Here is a 24,799-nt window from a genome sequence, read left to right as displayed (position 1 = left end):
GAGGTGCGAAGAGGGGCTGGGGGGGTGGGTGGGTGCAGGGTGAGGAGGGAATCCCACAGGGCTGCAGGGTCTTTCTCTTGGGGGAATGAGCAGGACAGGCCCTGCAGAAAGTCTGAAGAGGACAGGCAAGCAGCAGCCACCTTGCTTTAATTAGCTGCAGAGGGGCTAATTGCATCCGCAGCATTTGGCCCACGTTCACGTGGCCTTAATGAGCGGGGATATGTACTGAGAATCATGGAATCATGGAATGGTTTTGGTTGGAAGGGACCTTAAAGACCATCCCATTCCATCCCCTGCCATGGGCAGGGACACCTTCCACTAGCCCAGGTTGCCCTAAGCTGGCCTGGAATACTTCCAGGGGCCAGCCACAGCTTCTCTGGGCACCCTGTGCCAGGGCCTCCCCACCCTCACAGCCAGAATTCCTTCCTAATATCCAATCTAACCCTCTCCTCTTTCAGTTTAAAAGAGGAGGAGAGCAGAAGGATCAGTTCTTAATCACAGGGCCACTTCCAGAGCACTGATCTCAGGCTTCTCTTTAAAACCATACAGGGGGAAAAACTTAAAATGCCTTTACAGCAATCATAACTTCTCCAGATTTGCCTCCTGCCCAGGGCAGTGGTGGAATCCCCACTCCTGGAGGGATTTAAAAGCCATGTGGATGTGGCACTTGGGGACACGGGGCAGTGGTGGCCTTGGCAGTGCTGGGGAATGATTGGGTTTGATGATCTTAGAGGGCTTTTCCAACCTCAACAATTCCATGATTCTGTGACATCCGAGAGTGCTCTGCAAGCAGGGTACGAGCAAGAAACGCTGCTCAGTCGCCGAAGTAAAAAAGCAAAAAGAATGAAGCAACACGCAGGAGGTGCCAGTTAATTGTAATTAAGATACTTGCCTAATTGGGAGTAAGGCGATCCTTGTGTGTCAAAATTGCATCCTATAAAGAGATACTACATTTCACACATCACAGCTAAGGAACAACAACCTCCTGACAAACACTTGTGAGCATTTCATTGTTAATTAAGCATCCAGCAGCCACAGGAGACCTGATTCATTAAAAGCCAGAGGGCACAGAGAGGGGTGCAAGCACAGCCTGGGAGTTTGAGTGTGGACTGTTTAAATCTGACTGCTCAGGATGCCCAATTATTCAGCGTTTCTCCGGAAAGGAGGCAGGAAATTTTAGCCTTGGTGAAGTATCTTGGCTGCTTGGTAAAAATTCTCTAAATTGACTGAAAAATCACTCCTTGAAGGACAGGGACTAAGGAAAGGGCAGCCACTGGTGAGTCCAGTGGAGAGGGACCACTGAGCTCTGCCAGGCTGCTTCCTGATGGGTGTGAGGTCTGGGCGGGAGTGGAGCTGGAAAGGGGATCCCTGGGGGCTGAGAGCTGGCTCAGACCCCTGCTAGCACCAAAGGGCTGCAGCTTCATCAGCTGCATGGGCAGGATGTGTTGGGGTGCCCTTCCTGCTCCTGTGCCTGACTGTGGGCTGCAAGCACCTCATGGGAGCTGGGGACTGATCCAGGGGCTTGTCCTGAGCCAGGAACTTGTCCTTGTCTAGGACCTTGTCCTGATCCAGGAGCTTGTCCTGGTCTAGGAGCTTGTCCTGATCCAGGAGCTTGTCCTGACCTAGGGGCTTGTCCTGATCCAGGAGTTTGTCCTGATCCAGGAGTTTGTCCTGACTTAGGGGCTTGTGCTGATCCAGGAGCTTGTCCTGGTCTAGGGGCTTGTCCTGATCCAGGAGTTTTTCCTGACCTACGAGCTTGTCCTGATCCAGGAGTTTTTCCTGACTTAGGGGCTTGTCTGATCCAGGAGCTTGTTCTCACCAGGAGGAGATGCCAACACAAAGCCCCGTGCTGGCGCTGCATGGGCGGGTGCTCACGAAGGGTGCTGGATTTTAGGGCCACCCCTGCCTGGCTCTGTGCCTGGTTTTCCCCCTGCTGCCCTGGGTGTTGGTGGGAAAGCACCCGGCTGTGGTTGTGCTCTGTGCTGTGCCAAGAGGCTCCTCCTGAGGCTGCTTTAATGAATCCTGCCCCGTGTTCCGACTCAAACCTCGCTTTCCCAGGTCTCTGCGCATCTCTCTGCTCCAAGCTCTCGTGAGGGACACACAGACCCTGTTTTGGCGTTCAGGATCCCGTTTTTCCCTGTCCCCCCACCCCAGAGTGGGGCTGCAGAAGGTCCACGGTGCAGACACGGGTATCGCTCACGGCCAGCACGGAAGGGTCCCGGAACACCGGACACAAAGGAAGGAACGTCCGTAACAAAACAGCGTTGGAAGCCATCAGCTCACAGCAGCACGATGAGCAATCAAACATAAAAAGCACAAAGAAAAGAAAATTTGCAGGGTGCCCCCCCGGTTATTCTGGCAAGGGTCATGCTGCAGCATTCCTCATTCCGTGTTATGGGATGGAAATCAAACAATCGGGGGCCCCCATTCTTCCTGGGCTTACACCACAGAAAGCCGGGAATTAACGCCTTTGGAGTGGTGTAAATCCAGAGTGCTGGAAGAATCAGGGCCCAGGATCTTTAGCAACAGAAGATGTGCAAAGACTGGTTAGAAAACAGCTCTGAGAGATCCCTGTGCCTGTGGCTCCTCGCTGGCTGCCCAAATCCATCCCTCACTCTGCCTGACCTGCCTACATCCCACCGCAGCCTGCGATTCCGGGCACACGGATGTGAACCACGGGAGTGGTGTCCTCTGCTCCGCAGGAAACACGGCTTTGGAATGATCACGTCTGGGTTTGGAAAAGCCGAGCCCAGTGCTCAAAGCTGAGCGGAAAAGAGCCCACGTCTCCAGGCCTTAAGCCAGGCTGTGAGCTGGAATCACAGAATCCCAGACTGGTTTGGGTAGGAAGGGACACAAATCACCTCATTCCACACCCTGCCATGGGCAGGGACACCTTCCACTAGACCAGGCTGCTCCAAGTCCTGTCGAACCTGGCCTGGGACACCTCCAATAAGGGGGGCATCACCACCTCTCTGGGCTAGACCTTGCCTGCACCCAGACTTGCTTCTTTCTTAAGAGGGGGGGGATTTAGAATTAATCAACCAAACTAATTTCACACACCAAATCTTCATAGTGAAAGGAAACCACAGGGATAGTTCCACAGGTTTCACCCAGGGAATGTCTTTTCTGATTATCCCTTGAAACAAGCTCAACACAAACTAGAGATGAGGGATCTTCTAGTGGAAAGTGTCCCTGCTCATACCAGGAAGTTGGAAGTGGATGAGCTTTAAGGCCCCTTCCAACCCAAACCATTCTGGGATTTATGATCACCAAAGGGTTCAGCCACGTCAGTCTTGCCAAGAGCAGCACCCAGGTAAGGAATTACTGTGCTGCTCCATCACCCCACACCTCACACTGCCCACTCTGGCACAGCTGAAACACCCCAGGAGAACCACGCCACCGACCACCCCCTTGGGGGCAGGAGCAGGCCCCTGACAAACAGAAAGAATTCTCGCTGCCATCCGCATGTCATGGGAAAAACAAACACAACGGAACAGAACAAACAAATAGTTTGGAGATGCCCAGAAGCACAGACCAAGAGGCAACGCCAGAGGTGCTCAGCTCACCGGCTGAATTCAGGGACTGTAAGGAAGAATGCAAGCTCAGCTGGTGGGCCGAAGATCTTAGCTCAAAGTAGGATCTCCCCGAGAAGCTGGGTTGTAGATTAAGGGTGGAGGAGAAAGGACTCATTCTACGAAGCTGCGATCTTTCCAAAGGCACTGGAAAAGGGAGGGTCTGTTCTTCTGACTGCGTGTCTAAACGTAAGATCAATGCAAACTACAGATCAGAAATGGGGTCTCTGCTGGGCAGCGCCGCTCCCGAGCCCGGGCCGGACCTCGAAGAGGAGCAGGGACCCTGCTCCGGCAGCAGGGCAGGAATGTCTGGTGCTGGGCAGCCCAGCGAGACCCTTCAGGGCAGCCTGACAGCAAGGAAAACGTGTTCATCTTCCCAAGTGTCCCCCTGTGAGCGTGACAAATTCAACTGGCTTGTCTGTAAAGGGGGGTCCTGCACCTCTTCACAGTAAGGCACCTAAAAAAATTCACAGGTTACCATGCACACGTCCCATCGTGCTTTGACACATCCCAAACCCTTTTGTGCACAATCATCAGGGGTGGAGAACCCAGCTGGTGACACTGAAAGGCATTTTGCAGGGCTGTGCTAAGCTCTATCACCCTAAGAACCACCAAGCACCCACCTTACTCAAGGGCTGTTCGGGAGGTTGTGTTCTTGGTATCCCTTTGTACCTGTCAAAACACATCTGAGCCTTACAGCAAGAATTGAACTCGTGGGATTCACAGCAAAATGTCAGAGCAGAGGGAACCCCTTGGGTCATTTCTGTTCCCTGCTACCACAGTCACCTCCTGCGGTTTCTTCCCTAAGCTTTTCCAGGGATATGTTAACATGAAAGTGTAGAATCCACCATCCACGCACTCACACCGTATCCCCAGCCTTCCCAGCTCGGCTGTGAGTATGGACTGAGCTGGGAGTTGTGTTACAACACATAAAAAAGGGAACATTTCTTTTTTGCATGGTGGGTTGTAACTTCTGCAACTCGCTGCTGCTGTGGCCGAGGCTGAGGAAGCAAAGGGCGTCAGTGGGGTGAGAGGAGATAAATTATTGCACAACACTCAATAAACAGAGCTCAGGGTTAGGGAGGAACGGGCTCTAACCTCTAAGAGCCAGAGGAACTACTACCACGAGCAGCTGTGCCCATGACTCTCCCTAATTAGCCCCTCACATCCCTGTAGCTCCTTGCAGGCTGCTCCCCCTTGGGTTGTTCCCCCTTTCCAAAAGCTGCTGGTTAAAAAGCCCTGGTTGCTGCTCAGGGTCACTCCATGGATGGTCAGGAATTTAAAGTTGGGCTCCAGATGAGGAACTGGGCTTCAAGGAAAAGGTTCTGGTGCTTGACTTGGCTGGGGAAGGGAGGTGGAAGCTCTGTGCCTGGAGAGAAGCCTGGGAGGCACCACTGAGCTCCTCTTTTCCATCTCTACCCAGAGTGAGTTGGTCCTTCATCCTGACGTCCAGCTTGCTGGACAGAACATGGGAAGAGGTCAGCAGGAGACTGGCCAGAGGCTGGGAAATCTGCTGGATGAGGCAAGACCAGGAGAGCAGGGGCTGCCCAGCTCAGGGAGGAGGAGGAGGCTGGGAGAGAGCCAAGGTCTCCCAGGTGAGGACAGCCAAGCAGTGCTGCCACCAGCCGAGCTCTGGGACACCTCTGTGCCCTGGGCCACCTTGGAAACTTCCTTCCAGACTCACTTCCCAGCCTGCAGCTGAGCTTCATTCAGGTGCTGGAGAAATGGAGGTTAAGGCAGAGCCTTGGAGCCTTTGGCTAAGATGTGACAGGACAAGAGACACTCCCAGGGATGGTGTGGAACAGCCCAGCATCAGCTCAGGAGGGGACATGGTTCAAGGGAAGGACGTCACCTTCAGCCCTTGCTGCCCCTTGGCTGTGCTGGTGACAGGGATTTCACCCCTGGGAAGCCCCAGCACACGGGAAGGGCTCTGGAACACAGACCCTCTCCCAGCCAGGAACCACCTTGTCCTGCTGGTGGCACCAAGAACCAGCTTTGAAGAGTGACCTGCAATAGTTTCCTTTGGGATGAGCAGAAGATGCCTCTCACCACGGGAAGATGTTCTCGCTGTAGACTCGTGCTCGTGCTGCCTTCCCATGGGATTTTCCACCAGTGCTGCCTGGCTCCCTGCGGCTGTTTGGCTGGGCAGGACCACAGAGGCACCACCTGCAGAGCCCCAGACACAATTTTCCCCTCTTCTCATCCTTGCTCTCTTCAGATGCTCAGGCCCTGCCAGACATTTTCCTCCTCACTACCCTCTGCTCAGGGAAGGCAGAAGAAAGGCTCCAGTTCCCTTCCACAGGCTGCAGATGAAGATCTCATGGGCCACAACTACAGACCAGCCCTTAAACACCAGAATTCCTCACAAGCACTTAGAGCAGGACAGCCACGTTCAGAGAGATATTCTCTTCACATCGAGCCCGTCCCTCTTTTGTCCTCTCTTCCCACACAACCACTTTGCAGGAAGCTGCAGAGCTCAGCTGAAGGGGAAAGCTAAGCCTACTTCAGACTAAATAGCTCTTAAAAGGCCTGATGCTGCTGTAAAAGCAGGAATAAAAGCCTCACCAAGGGCTGTGATGTGCGAGGCAGCTCTATTCAACAAGTCACTCAGATATCCGGAAGCTGCAGGCACAGATGGGATTTATTTCTCTTGGAATCCAAAAGAGCTCAGGCAGCCTCTAAGAGCACAAAATGCTCCAGGCCCGTTTGACTTTCTCTCCCTCTTTCTTTCGTGCTGGAATAACAAATGCAAAAGCTCATTTAAGTGAAAAGGCTGAATGAATGCAGCCAAGGAGAGTAGAACTTCTCCTTGGTGGCACAGACCAAGCACAGACCCCAAGCACGGCCCTGCTGGGACCACAAGCAGCTATTTTCTCCCAGATTCCTGCATATTTTGGAGCTGGGCTTGAGCTTGGCTCGACAGTGAGAACACCTCTGAGAGGAGATCAGAGCTGGGAAGATCATAGTGGGGACCCTGCGAACTCCTGGCTGAGAACTTAAAGCCCAGCTGGTTTTGATGAGGAAATTGTGTCTCAAATGTGTCGTGTGAGACACAAATGAGATGAGAAGTCGAAGCTCTGCTGTCTCCTGCCAAGGCTGGAGTGGGAGCTGTTGACCTTCAGGCTTTGGGAGCAGTCCTGGCCAACCTGGCACAGGGCTGGATCCAGGCTGTCCCATCCCTGGATCTCCAGAGGAACTTCTGCAGCTTCTTTGCTGCTGGTGCTCAGTCTGCAAACAGGCACTGATGTGTCTGACAAATGTGCCAAGGCCTCTGTGCTGCGATTTGACGTCCCTGCCTCTCCTGTGAGAAGTTTGTCACAGTTTTGCTGTCTGCTCTACCTCTGAATGAATTCCATTCCTGCCCTTTCCAAACTGGAATGGTTATCTCCTGCTGGCAGCAAGAGAAACACTCTGCATAGCGTTGCTCTGCTTTTGTCTTCTACTTTTTCAGCAAAAATCCCATTTTTCCACTTGCTCAAAGCCCCCAGGGCTGCTCTGTGGCAGGAAAGCTCTCACCCTCCTTCCACCCCACCAGCAGCCCCACAAGCTGTGTGTGCTCCCTTCTGATCCCATCTGCCAGTCAGCTGGATGCTGCTGTGAAAAAAATCCTCACACGGCTTGGAAAAGAGGATTTTCGTCTGGGAGCAAGGGAAAGGGATTCCAGCAAGCGTGGAAAACTCCCAAAGAAGGGTTTTGTGCCTGGCTGTGGGGCAGCAGACGTGCTGGTGGGCGCTGATCCCTTCCTCCACAGCTGCAGCTCCCCCCGCTCCTGACAGGCCCCGTGTGCCCCCCAAACCAGCACTATGAGCTCTGTGGCTCCCCCCCCCCCCCCCCCCCCCGCGCGGGGCCCCCCCCCTGCCACTCTCCACCTGCACGTCAAGGAATAAACCAATTTTCCACAATGGATTAAGTGCCTGGTGTGACAAATGTACTTAAAGCCAGGCAGGGAGATTCCTTGGCAGCCTGCAAGGGGGTGTTTAATATTCTGAGTGCCTGTGGCTGTGGGGGCGATGAAGACGCTGCTGTGGGGCTCCTGTGCATCCCTGGCTCTGGAAGGACACCCACACTGCTCCACGCTCCCTCTGCTCTCTGTCCTGCACTGCCAGGGGCTGAATCCTGTGGTTATGGCACCGTGCAGCCAAGCACAGCCCTCAGGAGCAAGGCTGGCAGTGTTTTGCCTAAATGGGATCACTGAAAATATCTGAGCTTCCCTTCTGTGTCACATAACCCCGAATTTAAACACCTCCCCAGAGAACATCCCCTGCAAAGGAAAAGGCTGAGAGGGAAATTCTGGCGCTGTTGGAGGCTCCTGAGGGAGGTGGTGGTCCCTTCCCCTCAGGTCAGTGCTCAGGGAGGGCCAGTGGAGCCGAGCTGGGGTGTCCTGAGCCGCGTCCGAGCGCGCCGGGCGGGATCTGCTGCGATTCCTTACCCTCGGAAGTCTGGAGGACCAGGGTCTTGCTGTAGGGGCTGACTCCTGACTTGTTGAAGGCCTTGACCCGGGCGCTGTAGGTGCTGTTGAAGTGCAGCCCATCCACCGTGCACATGGTCTCCTTGCCCACGTACACCTCCTGCAAGGCAACCACAGGGAATGCCAGGGCTGGGAAAACACCCCCAGGGACTGGGGATGCACAGGATCCCACCCTGCTCTGCTCCCCGGGGCAGGCCTGTGAGTGCTGGATGGGGCTAAAGCTGAGCAAAACGGGATTTGTCCCTGGGTGCTGCTTTGGGCTGCAGCACCAGCAGGAGGTGAGGGGGGCTCTGCCCTGAGATCCCACCTGGAGCTCTGCCTCCAGCTCTGGGGCTCCAACATCAGGAGGATGTGGAGCTGCTGGAGCGAGTCCAGAGGAGATCTCCATGGAGCTGCTCCAAGGGCTGGAGCCCCTCTGCTCTGGAGCCAGGCTGGGAGAGCTGGGGGTGTTCACCTGGAGAAGGAAAGGATCCAGGGAGAGATGGAGAGGGACTGGGGACAAAGGATGGAGGGACAGGAGCCAGGGAATGGCTTCCCAGTGCCAGAGGGCAGGGCTGGATGGGAGATTGGGAAGGAATATTATCAGCAGCAAGCGCTGACCTTGTTGTCCCCACCCCCAGCCTCCTGCTCCCTTCTCCCCAGGTCCCACCCATGTCACCTCTCCTGCACCTCAACTCTGCTCTGGCTCCTGCCTGCCTGAGCTCCTTGTGGATAAATTCAGAGTGCAATGAGCTGGTCCCTGTGCCTGCTCTCAGTGGATGTGAACACACCAGGATAACTATCAGCGTGTCGGATCAGAGAAAAATCATATTTTAATTGTGTAATTACAGCAATTTAAAAGCCCTCAGGCCTTAAACACCTCTGTTTGCTGGCAGCTGGCAAACCAGGAGGCTTTCATGGCCATTAGCATACCTTACATGAAATACTCAGCAACCAAAAAATATGGAGCTTCATGGAATCATGGAATGGTTTGGGCTGGGAGGGACCTTAAAGATCACCTTATTCCAACCCTCTGCTGTGGGCAGGGACACCTTCCACTCTCCCAGATTGCTTCAAGCCCCATCCAACCTGGCCTTGGACACTTCCAGGAACGAGGCAACCACAGCATCTCTGGGCAACAAGAGCTTCAGGATGGGTTCTTTGTGTTTCCAAGTCATCTTGGCCACTGGAAAGGCGTTTGCACCCCTGTTCCCCAAAATCCCGCAGCCTGTCTGCACCATCCGCTTCCCTGGGCACCCCAGCAGGGAAGAGGGCACTTGCAAAGAAGCATGAGGACAAAATCTGTGGTCACCTCGTGGCAGGGAACCACTGGAGGCAGCAGCATCCCCTTCCCAGCAGGAAGGGGCTTCCCCAGGACTGGCTCCCAGCACCTACCCTGAACTGGCCGCCGTTGCCATCATCCAGCTCCAGGATGTATCCTTCCACCTGCACCGTGGACAGAGGCGGCTGCTTCCAGGACAGCGTGGCGCTGTTGTTGTGGGTGCAGCACTCCTCCAGCTGCAGGATGGGTGGGGCCGGCACTGGGGAGGAGACTAATCACCAATTAGTGCAATTAGTGTAACCCTAGCTGCGGGCGCTACGGGGTGAGAAATGCAAGGGGTATTTACTGCCTCGGTGTGAAGGCAGCTCGAGGGGCAAGGGAGGAAGTAGAAAGGATTGTTCTCCCATCAAGTTCCACCACATTCTTTCACCCCTTCAGCCTGGTGAAGCTTTTCTTCTATATTCCCATTTTCTAATTAATTTTGGAGCATTATGGCAGCACAATGCACTTGTTTTGAGCTGCCTGGGCTTTTCCTGCAGCCAGTTCCAAACTTGGGATGTTCTCCCCCAGGCTCTGCAGAACGCTGGGTCTGGACTCATCTACAGCCCTGCTTCTCCATCCAATAAATTCAGTGCACCAAAACTGGGGGGCTGAGTACCTCCTTTGGCTCCCATCAGCTGCACAGGGCACAGAAAGGACCGCCAGGGTTTTTTCTGTTGTGATAGGCAGCTCCACGTGTGTCCCACAGCCCACTCCTGCTCTGAAAAGCTCGGCAAGAGTCCAGTGTGACAGGGAGATGTCCACTGATGCACCTCTCAACAGAGCTGCTCGCCCACCCTCCTCATCCTCGCTGCCTCAAGTGACAAGAGCCAGACATGGAGAACCCAGACAAGATGGGGATGAGCCATGGATGCCTGGGAAAAAGCTGGACTTGCTGGCAGAGGCTCAGCATTCACCCTCTGTGACTCCTCTACCTCCTGGGCTGGATCCTCAGGCACCTCCAGGCTGGCAGTGGGATGTCCGTACCTATTGCTCATTGCTCTTTATTGAGGCCTCCGGTGCTACCCTCCCTCCCCCAGTGCTGTGACACAGATTTGGGATCCAAACCCACCCCTCTGCAAGCCTACAAAACCAACAACTGATCTGCACAGCGAGGGTGAACTGGGAGGAGGAGGGGGAGGAGGGAGATTTGGTAAGAGGAGGGTGGGCGGCTGAACCAGCAGCAGATTTGCTCTTATTAATTAAAAATAACCCTCTGGGCTAAACTGCAGGAAGGGAGGGCAGGAAGACAGCAGTGTGAACCAGCAATCCAGCCCTCCATGGGTTTGCAATCCAAAAATATTCCTGACATTTCAAATGAACAGCCCGGCTAATGATGAGCAGGCACGGGCAGCTCCTCAGCACCAGCGGGGCCATCAGCTGAGGATGCTCCTTGTGGTGACAGGGGATGTGTGTGGCCAACATCCTTTGTGTCCTTGGCCACTGAGACACCCTGGTGTGTGCAAACAGCTCCTGGGCCAGGAATTCCAGCCGTGGTTGGAATGAAGGGCAGTGCCAGACCTGCAGCTGGTGGCTCTTGCTCCAGGCAGCTGAAGGTGCAGCCCATGTCCAGTGTCCTCCTGAGCCTACCTCTGTCACAGCCCCTTTGCACCTTTGTCAGCTTCCCTGGGCTTGCCAAATCACAAATTTCTCATGGGCTGCAGCAGCTCTTGGTGGGATGGGAGAAGGAGCACAGAGGGAACGGGGAACAGTGAGGAAATGAAAGCCAAAATGGTGATCTAAACCAACAGTGAGGTGAGGAGAGGGAGGGCAGAGCCCAGGTTAAGTGACCTGGCTCTGTCTGGAGGGACATCTGGTCTGTGACAGATGCTGCTCAGCACTGAGCGAGCATGGAGGGGTGAGGAAAGGGTTGGGAAGAGCCTTGTTCTGCTCCCAAAAGAGAGGTCCCAACCTGCAGAGCACTTTTTAATGCACTAATAACTTTTTCAGAGCACTTTTTAATGCACTAGTAACTTTTTAATGCACTAGGAGTGCTTTTCCAGGCAAAGCCAAGCTCCTGGCACCCTGGTCCAGCACACAACTGCCCAGGGATCCAAGACAGGGAGGCAGATGGTTGGCCCAGGGATGCAAAACACACAGAAAGGGGCATAACTCTGGCTCTAGAGTGCCCAGTCTTGCTGGGAGAAGATGAGAAACTCCTTTCCTGCCCTTTCCCTTGGGATGAGCTGCAGGGAAGCTCCCAGCACGAGCAGAGCTGAGCTTTGGGAAAGCACTGGAAAGATCCTTACCTTTCATCTGGACAAAGTCGAGCTGGTGGATGGACTGCAGCAGAGGGGCGTTGTCGAGGTTCAGGTCGAAGTCCGTGGTCATGCGGGGCGTGAGCGTCCCCTTTCCCCACTGGTCCTCGGTCAGGTGCACCCTCCTGATGAGAGCATCTGAGATCTGCAGGGAAGGAGCAGCCTCAGCTGCCGTGGGATGAGCCCCATGCCTTGTCCCCACCCCGCTCTGCCCCTTCCCCCTGCCTCCCAGGCTGGCTGCCGAAGGCTGGGATGTCACTGTGGTTTCCAGCATCGCTCCTCACTGCAGGCTCGGCTGGAAGAGGGATCCCTGGAGCGCTGGGTGCTGTTTAATGGCAGGGGTTAGTGCCAAAGGAAGCCCAGGAATGAATGGTGGGATGCAGCTCCCAAGGGCTGTGTGTTGGTCTCTCAGTGGAGAGCCACGAGCACGCTGTGATCCCTGCTCCAGGGATGCACCATCCCTGCTGCAACCCTCCCTTCCAGAAATATCCCTGCTCCTGCCCTGCTGTGGATATGGAGGGGATCAGAGGCTGAGCCTTGATTTTTTGGGTCCATCCTGCTTGGAGCAGCCCCCAACCCTGCTGCATTCCCCCGGGCTGTGCAGGAAGCACAGCATTCCCCCACACCGACCTGCAGGAAGCCGCTGGGGTCGTTCTCCTTGATGACCTCCAGGCAATATTCCATCAGCCCCGTGGTCTGGCGCAGCTTCACCGTGCAGTGCGAGATCTGGTCCCGTACCACCTGCAGGGGACAGGGAAGGCAGGGTGACAGGGACTCAAGGGAACAGGGAAAGGCAGAACTGGCCAAGACTCACACACTGAATTCCAGATCTTTCAAAACCTGGTGAACAACAACACAGAATCCCAGAAAGTTTTTAAGGTCCCTTCCAATGGCAAACTAATCTTGTTCCACTCCCTGCCATGGGCAGGGACACTTCCTACTATCCCAGGTTGCTCCAAGCCCCATCCAGCCTGGCCTTGGACACTTCCAGGGATGGGGAGTCCACAATCTCTCTGGGCAACCTATTCCAACAAGCTTTGTTTAGCCCCAAATCATTAACACACATAATTATTCAAAGCAGCAGGGCAGCTCCATGCCCTGTCTTTAATTAAGCCAGCTTCCAAATGGCAGCTTGTGAGCTCCATGCAAAGCAAATGCCAACTTCCATAGATCCACAGCTGCCCTATCCACCCTTGGAATGCAGCCAGCTCGTGGGGCTGGCTCTGGGGCAGCTGCACTCAACAGCCCTGGATGAGGAGCAACCCTGGAAGCTGCTGTTTCCAAGGGGAATGAACACACCACTCCCCCAGCCTCATCCCTGAGGATCTGTTTGAGATGCTCATCAGCTGAGATGGACCACGCTGCAGAATTCCCTCATCTTTTCCACTGGCTGGGGATGAGTTCTGAGGGAGAGAAGTGCCAGGGAGAGGAGAGAAATAAAAAATCAATAAAATCCAAGCTCTGCCTGGGGCTGCCCAGGCTCCACATTAAGGCACTTCCTGCACCCATGGCTGGTTCCCCAAGGGATCACATTCCAGCATCCCAGCAGAGAAGCACAAGCCTGTGGTTTACTGGTGCCTGAGGGCTCTGCTGACCTTCCCTGAAGCACAGCAAGGAGGAAAAGGATTCAGGCTGGATGCCACAAGGATTTATTTGAAGGCTGGCTGCTCCTTCACACTGAATCCTGCAGCTCCAGGATTTCTGCTACGGGATATTGGCTGAGCAGCTCGGGAAGAGAGATTTTATTCTTAGAGCGATGCGCTCAAGTGCTCATGGAAGATTTTTTATTTTCTCCTGCTGGAAGAGCTTTAAAAAGCTGTGCAAAGTTCTCCACTAGCACTGAACAAAGCTGTGCAGCTCCGTGGAGTGTTACAATGAGGATGAGCTCTGCAGCTGCAGCGGGATGGGAAAAGCTGCAATAAACAGGGATGAACACTCCTGGGAGCTCAGTGCCTGCTGCTCCACAGGCTCAGCAGCTCCTGGATGCCCACCCTGGGCTGGGGAGCATCTCCTCCTGCCAGCATCCCTCCAGCATCCCTGTCTGAGGGATGGGCAGGGCAAAGGAAGCACGTCAGGCTCCTGCGGTGAAGGAACCTGGGCTTCAAAGGGGGGGTGGCTCCTGCAGAGCAATCAATGCCATCACGTGTTGCTTAATTAAAATTTAATCACCTCTACTTAATCACCTAGCAGGAAGAAAAGAACTACCAGTCTTGCAGCTTAGAAGCAGAGATTCATTCAGGCTGGAAAAGCCCTCTAAGACCATCCAGGCCAACTGTTCCCCCCAGCACTGCCAAGGCTGCCACTGCCCCATGTCCCCAAGTGCCACATCCACGTGGATTTTAAATCCCTCCAGGGATGGAGACTCCTGAGAAGCCTGTGCCAGGGCTGAGCACCCCATTCCATGAAGGAATTCCTCCTAATATCCAATCTAAACCTCCCCTGGTGCATCTTGAGGCTGCTTCCCTTCGTCCTGTCCCTTCTTCCCTGGGAGACTTGGAACAACATCGCTGCTCCTGTGAAATGCCATTAAGCACTCTCCAAAACAGCTCCAGATTTTTAGGGAGCAGCCATTCCTGGCTGATTTTAGCAATCCCAGCCTGGTGTTTCCAGGCTGCGGCAGAGGGAGGCTGCAGCAAGCCCGGGAGCTGGGGCAGGGGTGCAGCCAGGGCACCCCGTGTGCAGGGTGGACAAGGCACCAGAGGGAGCTCCCATATGGCTCCTCTGGACCAGGACATTGGCCAGAGGCTTCTGGAGATGCTGGATGGCTCTGAGGTGGAGCTTTTGTGCAGCAGGACCTGCACATGCTGGTTTTGGCCTCCGACACTGCTGTTAAGAGTGGGGAGTTCCTTGAATGCCAGTTTCTAACACTTGAGTGCAGTTCCAGGATGGTTTGGGTGGGAAAGGATCTTAAAGCCCAGTCCAACCTGGCCTTGGGCACTGCCAGGGATCCAGGGGCAGCCCCAGCTGCTCTGGGCACCCTGTGCCAGGGCCTGCCCACCCTCACAGGGAAGAATTCCTTCCCAATCTCCCATCCATCCCTGCCCTCTGGCACTGGGAAGCCATTCCCTGTGTCCTGTCCCTCCATGCCTTGTCCCAAGTCCCTCTCCAGCTCTCCTGGAGCCCCTTTAGGTCCTGCAAGGATGAAGCAAAGCCACCAGCTGGTCCTGGAGATCCTACTCCTACCCTGACCCTCCTGACAGAGGGCAAGCCCCTGGATTTCCTTTCCCAGCAGGGCTGCTCAGTCCTTCAGGGCAGGAGCCAGAAGGTGCAGCGGGGGTTCAAAGCAGCCTTTTGGCTTCATCTGATCCCTCCTGCTCAGAGAGAGGGGCTGGGGGTTGTCCTGCTCCTGGAAGGATTGTTGTTGTTGTTGTTGTGTGGATGTTGGGTCTCCCAGCTGCAGACCATGAGATAAAACCAGTCTGTGGGGTCCAACATTGCTGTTAGAGCACATCCTGACTGCACCAAGCAAGCCAGAGCCAGGTTTTGCATTCCCTGCCTGCTGGGCTGCGGACGGGAAAATGGGAATCCCACCCGGAACGCCTGGAAAAGCCACATCCTTCGCTCACGTGAGACCCCTCCGTGGGGAAATGCACGTGCTGCCAGGAAGGCAGCAAAGATGGGATTGCTGAGACAATCTTCTTATCTTCTTTGCAGCTTAAATCTCTGTCTGGTTTGGCCAGGATAATGAATTTGTGAACCTCTCCCTGTCGGAGCCGGTGCTTTCCAAGTATTTCCAGCAGAATTGCCATCTGCTCCCTCCAGCCAGGCACCAGTCTCCAGGAAACAGCATTTGCTGGGTGCAGACATAATAAAAGCTTTTTTCTTTTTCTATAAAGGTGGTCAAAGACCAGAAAAAGAGAGGCTGTGGAGTCTCCAGCATTGGAAACACTCCAAGCTCACAGGGAGGCAGCCCAGGGCAGCCTGTTCCAGGTGAATCCAAAGCTGCAGCTCCGTCCCAGCCCTTCTCTAACTCTGTGATCCCCTCAGGGATCCAGCATCATCCATCTGGAGAACCAGGCCATAAAACAGCATTGTAATTTCAGCATCTCTACAGCACAAAAGCCAAGAGCAGAAATCCACGTTGCCTTCACCAGCACCAAACTGTTTTTAAGGCAAAAAAAAGAGGGATCTTTGGTTGGAATCTAGTGGGGCTTTGTGGCTTTAAAGGAGAAGTGGGATGCACACTTAATGACTTTGATTAGTAAAATTAAAGGTTTGAGAAGTAAGACCTAAACATCTCCCACACATTTGAAGGCCTGGTCTAAACCCAGCAAGGTCAGTGAAGCCAGAAAGTTTTCCAAGTGGCCTTAAGCTGCAGAATCCTGGGATTCTCCTCATGCATGAGGGATTTCTGCTCCCTGGGAGCCCCTGTTACCCCAGTAATGAAGAGTTTGTTGATGGAGAGAGCTGGAAGGGAAATCTGGGAGCTCCTCAAGCCTTGGACTCATGCAAGGGGCTGTGCTGGGCTGAGGGGCAGCCTCGGGAGGCCTCGAAGGACTCGCAGGATTCACCAGATTCCCAGGAAAACCTGGCACATCCACATGGGTTTTGAACACATCCAGGGATGGTGATCCCACTGCTGCCCTGTGCAGCCTGTTCCAAGGCTGGACAACCCCTTCCATGAAGAACTTTTCCCTCAAATCCAATCTAAATCTCCCCTGAAGCAACTTGAGGCTGTTCCCCTTTATCTGGGAGAAGAGCCTGACCCCAGCCTGCCTCTTCAATGGCTCAGATTTTGAGGGGATTTGGGAAGCTCCACACATTTTCTTTGTGGTCATTTTTACCAAATACCATTTTTACCCCCCCTTTAGGTGCTAAATAAAGCAACAATCAGAACCTGGCTGCTAATTCCAGCCTATAAAAAGGGGGTTTTGTGCTCTCACAGCAGTTCACCACGACCTTAAAATAGGACAGTTCTTTCAAGAGCTTTTCTTCCCGAGATGACATTGACTATAATTTACATTTTAATTTTAATCCAGCTACTGGAAGGCAATAACATCTATGCTCAGCTCTACTTAAGTGTCTTCCTCCTCTCTTTTAGTACTGGGGTGGATAACATTTCAAGGCACTCAACCTTCCCAGTGCCCGGGATGAGTCCTGCTGGGAATGTCACGTGGAGGACAGGAGCCTCCTCACCCTGGGTCACCTGCAGGGCTGTGGGGATGGAAGGTGGTGTCCCAGGTGCTGCTGTGCTTCACCACGGAGCTGCACACCCAGATGGAAAAATCCCAAATGGAAAAATCATCAGGACAGATCCTGGCAAGGTTTGATTGTGCTGAATCCCCCAAGCAGAGCTTTCCAGGTGGGTGTTTCCATGGTGACTCGGGAGAGGAGGCTCAGGCTGGAGCTGGGAAAAGCAGAGCTGCTGTTACCACCAGGAACCTGATCCAACAGGAACACTGAGTTCCCCTGGAAAATCCTGACTGCAACCTTTGAAGAAGGAGCAGCATCTCACCTCTGGAGATCCAGTGCCATGGACAGGAGCCCCTGGTGAGCGTTTCCTACGTAATTTGCTCTCCTGGGAAATGTGGCAAATGCTGTTTTCCTGAACAGCCAAAGAAGCCTGGAGAAATCATGGAGCCAAGGCATCCCATGGCCTGAAGGCTGGAAAACGACTGGAATGGTCCATAATGCTGCTGAGAGCTTAAGGAGGTGCACCCAGAGCTCAGTCTGTGTGTGGTGGGCTGAGGAGAGATTTCTTCCTGGGACAACACCACAGGGAAGCCTCTGTGTCCCCTGCACAAACCTGCCTGTGCTGGAGGACATCATCCCTCGGGAAAGACCCCACTGCTCCTCTAAAAACCGGGACCAGCAGTGAGAAGGACAGACAAGAAGGTCTGTCCTGCAGGTGGAGCAGGCCCCTGGCCCCACTGCTGCTCCAGATGTTGTTTTTTAAAGCCCAGGTTCTTCTCAGCCTTGAATCCGACTGCAGTGGGAGGTTGGAGAAAGGCAGGGAGATGTCCCTTCCCAGTTCATGTCCTCACAAGCCTCTCCCTGCTCTGGAGTAATTAGTGCTGGCCCAGAGTCAGGCCTGGATTTGTGCCTGCCTCCACGGAATGTGTGTCAGGACAAAGCAGGTCAGTCCCAAAGCCAAGCCGACCCCAAATCCAGGCGCCACACGGAGATGGGAGCTTGGGATGGGAACTTGGGCCGTGTCCTGAGAGGCGCCCATGGCCCCATGCCAGGGGCAAGCTCTGTCCCCTGCTGTGCCTCTCCTCCTGCCTGCCACGGTGCCAGGATGGCCAATATCCCACTGGGCAGGAGCAGCAGCCCACGGAGAAAGCGGCTCCAGGACAGCAGCCAGGACCCTGCGGATCCCTGCCGGCTGCTGGAGCAACCAGCTTGGATCTGAAAGGGCTCCTTGGCCACTGCCAAGGCTCACTGGTCACTCTGGCCACTCACCTCCTCGGGTGAGATGCTCCAGGACAGGGCAGTGACAAGTGGACACACAGGATAGGCCTGGAGGCTCTGGATGGGCCTCTGTGGGAAGGGGTGAAGTTCCCAGCCCGAGTCAGCGGCCAAAAGTGTCCTGTGCTGATGTGGGTATCACCCAGGACAAGCCCCATGGTCCTGCAGGATTCACCCTGGGTCCCAATTCCACATGAAGCACAGGCCAGGAGGTGACCTCTTGCTTATCTGCAGATGGAAATGGGCCCAGGGTCATCTCAGTGTAAATCACTGCAGCTTCACCCACGGCAGTGGGAACTTTAGATGAGATATGAGGAAGGAATTCTTCCCTGTGAGGGTGGGGAGGCCCTGACACAGGGTGCCCAGAGAAGCTGGGGCTGCCCCTGGATCACTGGAAGTGTCCAAGGCCAGGTTGGACAGGGCTTGGAGCCACCTGGGATAGTGGGAGGTGTCTCTGCCCATGGCATGGGGTGGCACTGGATGAGCTTTAAGGTCCTTCCCAAGCCAAACCATTCCATGATCTACCAGGGCACCACAGAGCCCTTCCTGCCCTTCCCATGCCACGTGGAACTGCAGGAGCTTCAGGGAGGGAGGCTCCAGGGCTGATTTAAGAGTCCAGTCAGGAACCCAGGGGCTGTTTCTTGTTTGAAGGACCAGGCCTGGCTGATGACAAAGCCCAGCTGATAACGAGGGTGGATGGGGCGGGATGGAGGCCACAGGACAGCAGCAAGCAGTGGGATGCAGATCCATGGATGGGGCAGGAACAAGCAGTGGGATGCAGATCCATGGGATGCAGATCCATGGATGGAGCAGGAACAAGCAGTGGGATGCAGATCCATTCCTCCAGCCAAAAGCCTCCCGGGGTTGTGCTGAGCAGGGAAATTGCTTTGTGCTGCCCGGCTTTGTGAGAGTTTAATTAACCATGGCCCGAGGGGGATGAGGGAAGGGGAGCCCACCAGGCACTGGGGGTCCCCTCTGTGCCGTGGCTCTTTGGGGTTGTGCTTTGTTGCTGGGAATGAGCACTGATGGTGGGCTCGGCCCCACAAAGCTGCCATTGTCTCTCTCCCCGTGGAAATGCCCTCGTGCTGCCCATGGTCTGCACTCAGAGAGGACTGGTGGCCTTCTCTCTTGTTTTAGGCAGCTCCAGGAATCTCTCTGGGAGCCTCCCGGGTGGCCCAAAGCAAGGTCAAGAGACACAGAAGTTTCCAGGCAGAACACTGAAATGACCTCGGGAGAGGGACCCTGGGATCACAGATGTGGGTGTGACACCCCTCAGCTGGACCCCATCACTGATGGCCAGCGTGCAACCACCTTGTCCAGCAATTCTGGCCATGGCTGCACCTCTGACTGCTCCCAGGTGAGATCTGGTCCTTTCCCTCCCTTCTCAGCCCCAAATCAGCTGGACAGACGTGGTGACAGCGGGAACGACACAAACCGGGAGCCCGTTCCCACAGCTCCCACTGAGCGGCACCTCTGCTCCCCCAACACCAAAAATCTCAGCGCCACCACCCCCCCGAGGCCACGAAAGCACAGAAATGGGAGCCAGCCCTGCTCCTGGTGACATCTCGTGACACCAAGTGGCCCAGGACTTCAGCAGAAGTTACGAGCACTCAGCATCCTGCGGGATCATTCCAGAAGCTTGGGAGCAACATGGGACGTGAACAAAGTCGTCTTCCATGCTGTACACACGGCTCTGCTGACCTAAGGACTAGGAATGAACCCAATAATGGAATACTTCAGTGGGAACCACCTGGAGGAAGGAACACTTTGCTCAGGGACACGTTGGGAGCGGGTTGGGCACCTGCAGCAAGATGGAATTCATGTGGAAAAGGAGTGGCTTCCCAGTGACCTCCCCAACAAACAGCATCCCAGTCCTCATTCCCACCCAGTGCCAACCCTGCAGGAAGCTCTCTGACCACCCAGGCTCACCTTCAGCTTGTGCTCGTGCTCCTTGTTGACCCGGGACAGCAGCTGGGCTTTCCTTCTGTTGAGGGCGTCGATGAGGGCGTCACACTGGGCCACCAGGCAGGCCTCGAACTCCACACTGTTCTCCTGTGGGGCAGAGAGGGAGTCACAGCCCAGGGGACGTCCCCAGTCCAGCTGGAAAACTGGATTTTCCTTTTTAATGGTGCCACACGGGTCATTCTTGCATGTGCAGCTGCACCACTGCCACCCACTAATTAATCCATAGCACTGGATGTGGGATCCTTACAGCCTTGGATCGTGGAAAACGTGGTGGTGGCAGGCGAGGAACAGGTTTGGATCTACCCATGGTAGAGATGGGAAGGGCTCAGGACTCTGCTGCTCCCTCCACGACGCCGGGAGCAGCAGTTTTGGGGAGGGTTCAGGGGGGGTAATATTAAAAGTGAGGTGTGGGTTCTTTTGGAAGAGCACCCACCAATCCAAGCTTGGGAAACGGGATGGAGGATGGCTCATCCTGGTGGGAAGGGGCAGTTTCTCAGCCTGGAGACACAGTACCTGGATTTGCTGCACCATGTTGCGGAGCTGGACCAGGAACTCCTTTGCCTCCTTGGCTCTGTCTGACAAACCATTCAGGGCCTGGGAGAGCTGGCTCTGCAGGACAAACAAAGAGCAAGGTCATCTCCATGCCCAGGACTCATCCACCCCCCTGGATTGTGTGGGATTTGGGCTGGGGGTGGGCTGCATCCCGCCGAGGTGTCCGTGTGTCTCTGAGTGCAAGGAGAGGAGAAGGAGGGTGAACCATCATCATGGATGTCCTGGCTTCGGGAAGGAGATATTCCATGTCCACCTCCTCCACGGGCTTCCCTGGGCGATCAGCCACACCCACCCTGGGTCTCACAGTGAGCCAGTCACTCCCTGCCCTGGATCTGTGTTCTCCAGGGCATCACCAAAACTCCTGTAGGATGTGACCCACGGCTGCTGGGAACACGGGCCAGGCCACCCGAGTCACACTGAAAATCACCCACACCCTCCTGAAAGCGAAGGGAGAGAAGGTTCTTCCTGCAAAATACTGACTGCTCCTTCTCCCTTTGGGGTGGGAACACCCGGCCAGCAGCAGAACGAGGTAATAACAATCATTATGCTCATCAAAAGCTTTTTCATTTTCACGGCACTTCCCGGACACTCACTCAGGAATCTTCCCGACCTTCCCCTTGTGCCGTGATTCCAGCAGGAGTGATTATCTCAAGAGCTGGGCAAATCACCCTCAATGATTTTCCTCTGGGAGAGGTTTTGCCTCTTTTGTGGGCTGCAAATCGGCTGCAAACACTCCGTGGCTTTTGAGGGGGGATCTTTCTTTGTGGCAGACACAGAAGGGAGCTGGGAAGGTGGCTGATGTCCCCAAATCTCCAAAAACCCACCGTGCCCACCCCTCCTGGGATCAGGATGTGGGCACTGGGCTGGCTCCCATTCCCAGTGGTGCTGTGCCAGTGTGGGAGATGGGAAGTGAGATGGCAGAGGGGTCCGCTGAGGTGCTGCTGGGCTGAAATCAAGAACAAAACCCAGCACTGCTGCCGAGGAGAGCCAGCGGCAACCCTTTAATGGCCTAGAAAATAAGGGCCCAGAAAATGACCTGGCTGCTGCTGCTGCTTCCCCAGGAGATGTTAATCTCACCCAAGTGGTTCCTGCATTTCCTCTGTAATTTATGGCGCCCGAGTCGTTAGGATGTGGAGCTAATCAGCGAATGCATCTCTAATAAAAATGGGATTGCTAAGTCAGCTCAGCAGGTCCCCCCATCCCTCCTCCCTCCCCCAGCCAAGGTCAGAGCCCCGCAGGGACAACGCAACCCTGCCTCTTCCAAAGCCTCCATCACCCTCCTCAGCCCCCACACGGCTCCAGCCCCGCTGGGTTTGGGAAGATGCCCCAAGCCCAGCAAGGTGTTTTGCTGAGAGCTGTTCTGCTGCAGGGCCCCGGTCCCTGATAACACAGGCAATTAATGGAAAAAATCAGCAGGGGTTGGTTATGTTTACAAGCTCCTCATTAAAATTGCAGCATGTTGGGTTGGTTTTTTTTTTCCTTTGAAGTCTTTAGAAGGTTCCCCCCCCTGCCCTCCCCATTAACATGAATTTCATAAAGGGGATCTTTAGATCAACGTAATTATTTGAGGCTTTCCTAATGGGGATGCTTCTTAAAAGTGGGCTTAAATTGAGTAAGAGCTCTGTGGTGCCTGTGTGTGTTGTCCGTGGAAGTTCTTTCCCCACAGACTCCCTGCACAACTGCTCCCATGGTGCAGAAAGCTTGGAGCCTCCCAAAAAAAGATGGCTCATCACGTCAGAGCATCCCTGCCTGTGGTCTCGCTATACCCCCCTCTCAGCTCAGCCCTTCCCTCTGCTCTGGCTGTTCTTGATGCCTGCAGTGCCAGTGAGGGAGGGGCATCATCTGTCTGAAAAATGTAATTTTTCCATAATTTTAAGGCCACTTCCTACATATAGGTGGGCACAGGTTGCTCACTGGACACAGGAGCTCCAAGGTTTGGCTTCGTCCCCATCTCCAGGATGGGTCCCCCTCATGCTGAGGCTCTGCCGGAGTGGAAACACATTCCTGGACTCACTCCCTTTGAAACAAACACCTGCCCAGCCCTCCTGCTGCACCCCTGCTGCTCCTGGCCAGAGCCACCCTGCTGGGGGCTGTGAAATATCATTAACAAGGTTAATTAAGCCACGCACCCGACGGGATCCGCAGGAATTCCATGGTGGATTCATCCAGGGCACTGACAATGTGATCCACAACCAGGTGCCACGGAAAAGCAGAGTCCTGCTGGTGGCTGTTACCACGTTCATAACCAGAGGCTCTGGGGGGAATTAATGATGGATTGGGTCTGTAATTCCTACAGGTGCCTCCCGTGACCCCTGGAGCAAAGCCAGGCAGTCTGGCAGCTCCAAGATGGATTTAATCACCAGACACTGATGGAAGAGTCACAGGATTCCCACAAGTGTGTGATCTAAGTGGGAGACTCAGGAGGAATCACAGAACCCCAGAATGGTTTGGGTTGGAAGGGACCTCAAAAACAACCTCGTTCCAACCCCCTGCCATGGGCAGCGACACCTTCCACCATCCCAGGTTGCTCCAAGCCCCAGTGTCCAGCCTGGCCTTGGACACTCCAGGGATCCAGGGGCAGCCACAGCCGCCCCGGGCACCCCTGCGCCAGGCCCTGTGTCCTGTCTCTCCACCCCTTGTCCCCAGTCCCTTTCCAGCTCTCCTGGAGCCCCTTTAGGCACTGGAGTCCTTCAGAGGAAACAAGATCTGTCAGTATTTCTGACACATGCTGGAAGGACTTCCCCTCTCTGCAAAAAACTGGAACGTTGCACTTGGCATCTCCACGTGACGACAAAATCATGGTGGCTTTTTTGGGGTCAGAAACCTTGCTCTGGGGACACCATCCAGGGGATCATCTAGTGGGCCTGGCAGCTCCCATGTGCTGGAGTGGAGCTGAGCCCAACCCTCAACTAGAGCAGGCAGGGGAATTAATGAGTGTGAAATGAAGAAAAATCCCATTTACCAGCGCCTTAAAATCAAGGGAATTTGTCCTTTGCGGAAAGCTGCCCTCTTTTTTTCAATGCTCTTGTTCCAGGGCAGTAAGAAGAGACCTCTGATTCACATTAGCATTAATGGCAGCTAAGCATTTAAATCTCTGTCCCCAGAGCACTTAGGAGAGAATCTGTCCCCTCTTTGTGCTCACTAATAGCTCCATAACCCTCCTCCTTCCCAGGCACGGCTGACAAAGGGATTTCTGTCACTCTCTGATTCTCCCTTGTCCCAGCACAGGGACGAGAGCAGCCAGTGCAGATGGGCTGAGGGCTCAGCAGGGCTGAGCAGGCTCCAAGGAACAGAGAACAGCATCATTTTAACTCTGCGTCGCTGGAACTGCTCTGCTTTTCCTCCTGTACAACCCAGCTGCCAGTGATGGAGCTCATCCACACTGACTCGGAGGTGAGGAGGGAGCTGGGCTTGTTATTTTCGGAGGCACTGGGTGCTGGATGGGTGTGACAGCTGCACCTGGCACACCGGGAAAAGCCTGAACTTCACTGGGGTTGGACACCAGCAGGGGTGAGGAAGCTGCTCCCATTTCAAACCCCAGCTCATTTGCAGGCTCTGGCACTGGGCAGGATCATAAAATCACATAATTGCTGAGGTTGGAACAGCCCTTAACCCAGCACTGCCAAGTCCATCACTAACCCACAACCCCAAGCACCACAGCTAGGTGTGTTTTAAATACCCACAGGGATGGGGACTCAACCACTTCCCTGGGCAGCCTGGGCCAGTACTTGACAGCCCTTTCCTTAAAGAAATTTTCCCTAATATCCAATGTAAACCTCCTCTGGCACAACCTGGGGCCTTTTCCTCTTGTCCTGTCCTTGTTACGTGGGGGAAGAGTCCAGCTCCATCCAGCTGCCCCCTCCTGTCAGGGAGTTGTGCAGAGCCACAAGGTCCCCCCTGAGCCTCCTTTGCTCCAGGCTGAGCCCCTTCCCCAGATCCCTCAGCCGCTCCTGGTGCTCCAGCCCCTTCCCCAGCTCTGTTCCCTTCCCTGGACATGCTCCAGCCCCCTCAATCCTTCTTGTTATGAGGGGCCCAGCACTGACCCAAGGATTCAGGTGAGGCCTCAGCAGTGCCAGCACAGGGGACAATCTCTGCCCTGGCTCTGTGGCCACACCATGGCTGGTACAAGCCGGGTGCCTTTGGCCTTCTTGCCCACCTGGGCACACCTGGGCTCGTGTTCAGCTGCCGTCAACCAACACCAAACCTCACCCCAAAAGAGCTCTTGGCATCACACCAAGAGCCCAGTACCTGCTCTGACACCCCAAGCATTGCAACC

The 24,799-nt window shown here is 54.8% G+C and overlaps 1 protein-coding gene across 1 annotated transcript in view; it reads right to left on the bottom strand.

The window, feature by feature from the left end:
- Nucleotides 1–24,799, bottom strand: part of TRIM9 (tripartite motif containing 9) — a 58,953-nt gene that overhangs the window by 6,243 nt on the left and 27,911 nt on the right. Inside the window, exons 2-9 of the mRNA XM_017738882.1 lie at nucleotides 20,485–20,580; nucleotides 19,936–20,058; nucleotides 12,229–12,339; nucleotides 11,590–11,743; nucleotides 9,415–9,560; nucleotides 8,002–8,140; nucleotides 3,567–3,755; nucleotides 893–934 (exon numbers count right to left, since the gene is read on the bottom strand). Coding sequence (XP_017594371.1) covers nucleotides 893–934; nucleotides 3,567–3,755; nucleotides 8,002–8,140; nucleotides 9,415–9,560; nucleotides 11,590–11,743; nucleotides 12,229–12,339; nucleotides 19,936–20,058; nucleotides 20,485–20,580 — 1,000 coding nt within the window. The remainder of the gene's footprint in view (nucleotides 1–892; nucleotides 935–3,566; nucleotides 3,756–8,001; nucleotides 8,141–9,414; nucleotides 9,561–11,589; nucleotides 11,744–12,228; nucleotides 12,340–19,935; nucleotides 20,059–20,484; nucleotides 20,581–24,799) is intronic.

This window comes from Corvus brachyrhynchos, unplaced genomic scaffold (genome assembly GCF_000691975.1).
Source record: "Corvus brachyrhynchos isolate BGI_N302 unplaced genomic scaffold, ASM69197v1 scaffold245, whole genome shotgun sequence".
Classification (NCBI taxonomy): domain Eukaryota; kingdom Metazoa; phylum Chordata; class Aves; order Passeriformes; family Corvidae; genus Corvus; species Corvus brachyrhynchos.
This window is presented reverse-complemented; position numbering and strand designations above follow the sequence as displayed.